Here is a 4,810-nt window from a genome sequence, read left to right as displayed (position 1 = left end):
GCGTAGCTTGAAGCCTAATTTATTGGTGTATTTGATCACTGATTTGCTGTGGAAAAATTCCTCTGAATCTCTGTTGATTCCATTCTTTCCCTTCAGTTATGATATCTTTAATAAATTCTAGAACTGAGTCCATTCTACTTTATATTTTATTAATACCCACTTATCCTCCAAAACCTTAATTTGTATCCATTTAAGAGAGATTTATCCATATCTTAATTTGGCTCAATCTTAAAACTTTAAGAATGAAAATGACATGCACATATATTTTTAAAAATCTAATTTGATTCTATATAAATCATCATGTCCCACGATATATCATCTAGTTAATGAAAAGATCCATTTAACTTGTAATCATAATTTTTTAAAAACTAATTTGATTGGTCAAATCTTTTAAAGACCACGAATTCGAAGTACTATTGCGGCTATTTAATTAATCATTTTATTTATTGAATATGTATAATAGTAACAGGTAGAATCGATCACGAATTTGAGTACTTTGATCTTCTAGGCAATTGATTTGAGCTTATATATGTAATAAGGAAAAGTATATAGAATCAAAAAGTTAACAGCAAAAAACTAAACAAAACTACATTAATTTATATTAATAATTAATTTTAAACTTTTTAAATTTAAAATTTAAAAAATTAAAAATTGATTAACTAAAGCTAATTAAAACCTATAAAAACCTTCATTTTCTCTCTCACATTAATCTACCCACCTCTATCAATCATACACACAGTCTCTCTCTCACCGTCAGGTCCTCTCCGCCTCCCCACCGCAACCCACTCCTCCGATCGCTTCCGCTTCTAGTCGGAACTGTCTTTACCAGATCGGAAGCTTATGAACCTTATGTTCGGACTCGGGTTCGAGTCTCGGAGTTTCCGCGCGTTAGCGCACGTGATTTCCCCCTCGGAGCCGGCGTCAACAGCGACAGAAACAGACGCGTCGAGACCGAGTAGCTCCGGCATAAGCCTGAGGCTGATTGTGCTATCTAAGGAGGCGACGGAGGCCATCAATGATGAGCCGGTTTGTCCGAGACCATTCAGTTTTGGCTTTGAGCATCCAACATGCACTGAAGAAGATGTCAAGGAGCTCATATGGAAAGAATCTGTCAAGTTCAATCCAGATCCACTTTCTCACTAATTGATTTCTGTTACCACATAAATACCATCATGATCCTATGAAGATGGTTTTGCTAGGGACACAAACTTCTCTTCCTTTGTAATCTTAGACTTAAATGTCACCAACCAGGTTATAAACAAAATTTCTCGTGAATGTTACAAGCATTTAAATAAAAATATAAAAAAGCATTCATTTAATATGAAAAAAAAAAACATCCTAATACTTAACAATAGAAATATCTAATTATATTTTAGCAAAAATAATTAAATATCTATAAAATTTTAAAAAAATATAAAATTTTTAAAGAAATAGAGGCATTCACATTTGCAATACAAAAAAATTCAAAAAATAATAAAAAAACATCCATTTAATATAAAAAAAAACATTCTGATACTTAGCAGAAGAAACATCCATATAAATTCGTAGAAATTTTGAATTCACCAAAAATATTTTGGCTGGTTTTTGACTAATACTCTTTTGGTTCCTAGCATTGCTCATGTAATAATATATAATGGATATTCTGAACCCACATATTTCATATTTGTCATAATCGGTTTAGGAACAGGCACATGTTTTGGAGAACCATATAGAAATTGCTTATCCTCAACTCTATTCTACTCTATTGCAGCCTATTTGGTCCTGAATGGAGTTGAAGTTTCCTGTCAGGGACAACCTGAAGAACACCGGGTTGCTCTGCAAAAGTAAGATAGAGATATGAAACATTAAAATGTGTACTACTTGAAGAAAAAGGGAAAAAAGTAAGGGCAACAGATATAGTGTGACAACTTATGGTCAATAAAAAATAATTATTTGCAAAGATATAGATAGATTGTAAAAAGAAAACGTCCAATAAGAAAATTAGAAAATAACTACACTTGCTAACGTTGAGATGTAATATGAGGTTCTCATTTGAAATACTTAATGACTGAAAATAAGAATTAAGAACACATGTTCCAACATTCAGTTTTGCGTTATAATTGAAAATAGTTGAGAATAAGTCTCTACGAGAAGCTACCATTTTAATATCAACAAGAAACTGAAAACATATTTATTTTAGATTTTAATTACTTAAAAACGACAAAATATGCAAAATTGATTTTCTTTTTTCAGTTAAAAAGATTTAATGGTAAAATAATCTAAAACAAACAGTCACTCGAGTAATTGTCCGTATCCTAAAATATTGCAAAAAGAAGTTCATTGGAGACACATATTCAATTATTCACAATGCAGAATCTAATAAACCCATATTCAATTATTCACAATACGAAACCCTGTGATTTCTGGTGGGATTCATTCATCACATTCTTTAATTCCTATAATTGCAATGGAACAGCACTCAGCAGGGTGGGGGAAGCCTTAAAAATATCTTTTCATGCAAACAAAAGGATAGAGCTTGGCAAGTGGAAGTGCCTCAAATAGGGAAACTTATTTGGATCACTAAAAGGAAAGGATTCTTGGCTGGACTGATTCTTAAATCTTACGGGTGCTGGTTCCTAATATCTAATACTTAACCTAACTAATAATAATGAGTATCACTCATAAAACTAACTCTAACCAACTTTATCCTAATACAGAATTCATAGTACCCCCTAGACTAATAGGAACTTGCATTACAAGAGCATTTTATCATTTCATCATATTTAATACTAGCGAAGATAATCTTTCATCCAATGGTTTGTAATGCTTATTTTGTTTTCTTGAAAAGCTTACTATCAAACATGTATTCCAGTTACTTATAAAGCTGTCTAGTGTATTATGGTTGGATTAATTGTTGAGTAATCGCAGTTAGGGAAGAAAAAGTGAACCAGTTATCCTAGAATAAACAAATACCACAACCGCTCAAACTAGTCCAACAATAAACCATCTCCCATTAGAGGAAACAGATTATTTAGCCAGAGAATACCTTTTCAGTGGTACATTTCCATCTTGTGGAATCTTAACTACTTCAAAACCTATATATGACAAGCTCAATCCAAATGTTCAGAGATAAAAATACTCACTCTCATCTATCAGGAAACATGCCAAAAGCCACCGCAAATCAAAACCCTAAATAAACAGAACATGAAATTGATAGCACAAATTACCCATAGTTCACAGGTGACCCATAACACATCAGAAAATTTCAACGGGAGGGAAAAATCACAGACCAGATGAGGTTCAAAACAAATAAAAAGGGGGGTTTTGCTTCCAATGCATTCGAAGTCTTGAAATTTCAAAACTACTATGATTCCTTCTTACAAACTTTCCACTCTCAAAACATTCCCCTAAACCCTAAAAAATTATTATGTGAAATAAGAAACTCACTTGAAATTTCAGCAACCTGCTCTGGAGTAAGCTTAGCAGAGAACCCACTAGCTGCGGACTTGTAACTGTACACCAAAGCTTCCTTCGCAGCATCCTCACTACAGTCAACAACCCAGTTTCACCCAAAAATAAAATTATTAAAAAAAATACTTCAATTTCGGTCAATTTTCTCAAAAAAAAAAAAAAACGAAAAGAAAAGGTAAGAGAATGAATGAATGAGGCACCTTCCAAGGACAGCAGATAGGGTTCTGATGTGGTAAGCCTCAGGCTCCTCGTCGTGGGGCTTCTCAGTGTACACAATTTGAATCGAAGCCGCCGGAGCAGAAGAGAGAGCCTCAGAGTCGAGGGTTTTGGCAGCGGAATCCGACATGGCGATGCAATTCAGGGACAATGCCAAGAAAACAAGGAAAAATGATCGAGATTGAGAGGCCTTTGGCTTGGGTTTTGGATTGGGATTGAGGGGTGTGACTGTGATGATCATATGTTTGATTGTCTTTCTTATATAACAAGGTCGTGTACGCGGACACGGATTGACGGAGTAGGAATGTATATTTGTTTGTTTTTTAAGTTGGTAGTTTCATTTGCTTACCAAAGAAGACACCATTTTGGCGTTGCAAACAAGGGTCACACTATGTGAGTTTACAGATATTTCTCCTTATTTGACACGTATTGCAGTTGCAGAATTTAGAAATGAGAACTTTGGATTGATGGCTTGGTCACGTACACGGTTTAGCCAGCTCCAAATTTTCAAAAAAATTTTAGAAGTGAAATAAAAGTATATATTATAATAAATTTTGTTAAACATTATTATGAAGATATAAAAATTAAAAAAATTAGAGAATATTTTTGTTCTTAAAATACTATTTATTATATATAATTTATAAAAAAATCACTTTTTATTTTTAGAAAAAAATTTATTTTTTTATTTCAAGATGATAAAATGACACTCTTTTTTCTTTTATTTATAAAATATACATTCTCTTTTTTTCTAATTTTTAAAAAATTTTCTCTTTAATCTATTTTAATTTTTTTGTGTTAACTAATTTTAACTTTATTCATTTTTCAATAAAAAATAAATTATTTTTTTACAAAAATACCTTTTAACAAAATTTTATTTTTTGTCATTAATTTTACTTACCAAAATACCTTTTAATAAATTATTTTTTTATTAATTAAATTGTATTTTTACCAAAATATTTTTAAAAAAATTTAATAACTAAATTATTTTTCTAAGATACTCTTCAATAATTTTTTAATTATTAATTTTTCGATATCAATATATATTATTTTAATATTAAAAAATTTTAATAAGATTATTTTTTAATATCAATATATATTAATTGTTATACATATTAACAATGGTGAGATTTTTTTATTTAATGTT

At 31.0% G+C, this 4,810-nt stretch overlaps 1 protein-coding gene across 1 annotated transcript; it reads right to left on the bottom strand.

The window, feature by feature from the left end:
- Positions 1-1,516: 1,516 nt before the first annotated feature.
- Positions 1,517-4,182, bottom strand: LOC112789648 (subtilisin-like protease SBT3.4). The gene is made up of 3 exons (XM_025831624.2): positions 3,651-4,182; positions 3,427-3,524; positions 1,517-1,815 (listed from the first exon to the last, which is right to left on the bottom strand). Exons 1-3 carry the CDS (start codon positions 3,905-3,907, stop codon positions 1,742-1,744), a joined length of 429 nt encoding a protein of 142 aa, XP_025687409.1. The 5' UTR covers positions 3,908-4,182; the 3' UTR covers positions 1,517-1,741.
- Between the last annotated feature and the right edge of the window lie 628 nt (positions 4,183-4,810).

Source organism: Arachis hypogaea, chromosome 3 (assembly GCF_003086295.3).
Source record: "Arachis hypogaea cultivar Tifrunner chromosome 3, arahy.Tifrunner.gnm2.J5K5, whole genome shotgun sequence".
NCBI classification, from domain to species: Eukaryota; Viridiplantae; Streptophyta; class Magnoliopsida; order Fabales; family Fabaceae; genus Arachis; species Arachis hypogaea.
The sequence above is the reverse complement of the archived record's forward strand: the minus strand, read 5'-3'. Positions and strand labels throughout refer to the sequence as shown.

What these genes read in the sequence shown, in the direction of transcription:
- LOC112789648 (XM_025831624.2), bottom strand. Translation starts at nt 3,907, where the DNA reads ATGATCATCACAGTCACACCCCTCAATCCCAATCCAAAACCCAAGCCA. An exon ending in CTATCTGCTGTCCTTGGAAG is followed by an intron (nt 3,525 to 3,650) that starts GTGCCTCATTCA and finishes TGTTGACTGTAG; the next exon opens with TGAGGATGCTGCGAAGGAAG. An exon ending in GCAGGTTGCTGAAATTTCAA is followed by an intron (nt 1,816 to 3,426) that starts GTGAGTTTCTTA and finishes TTACTTTTGCAG; the next exon opens with AGCAACCCGGTGTTCTTCAG.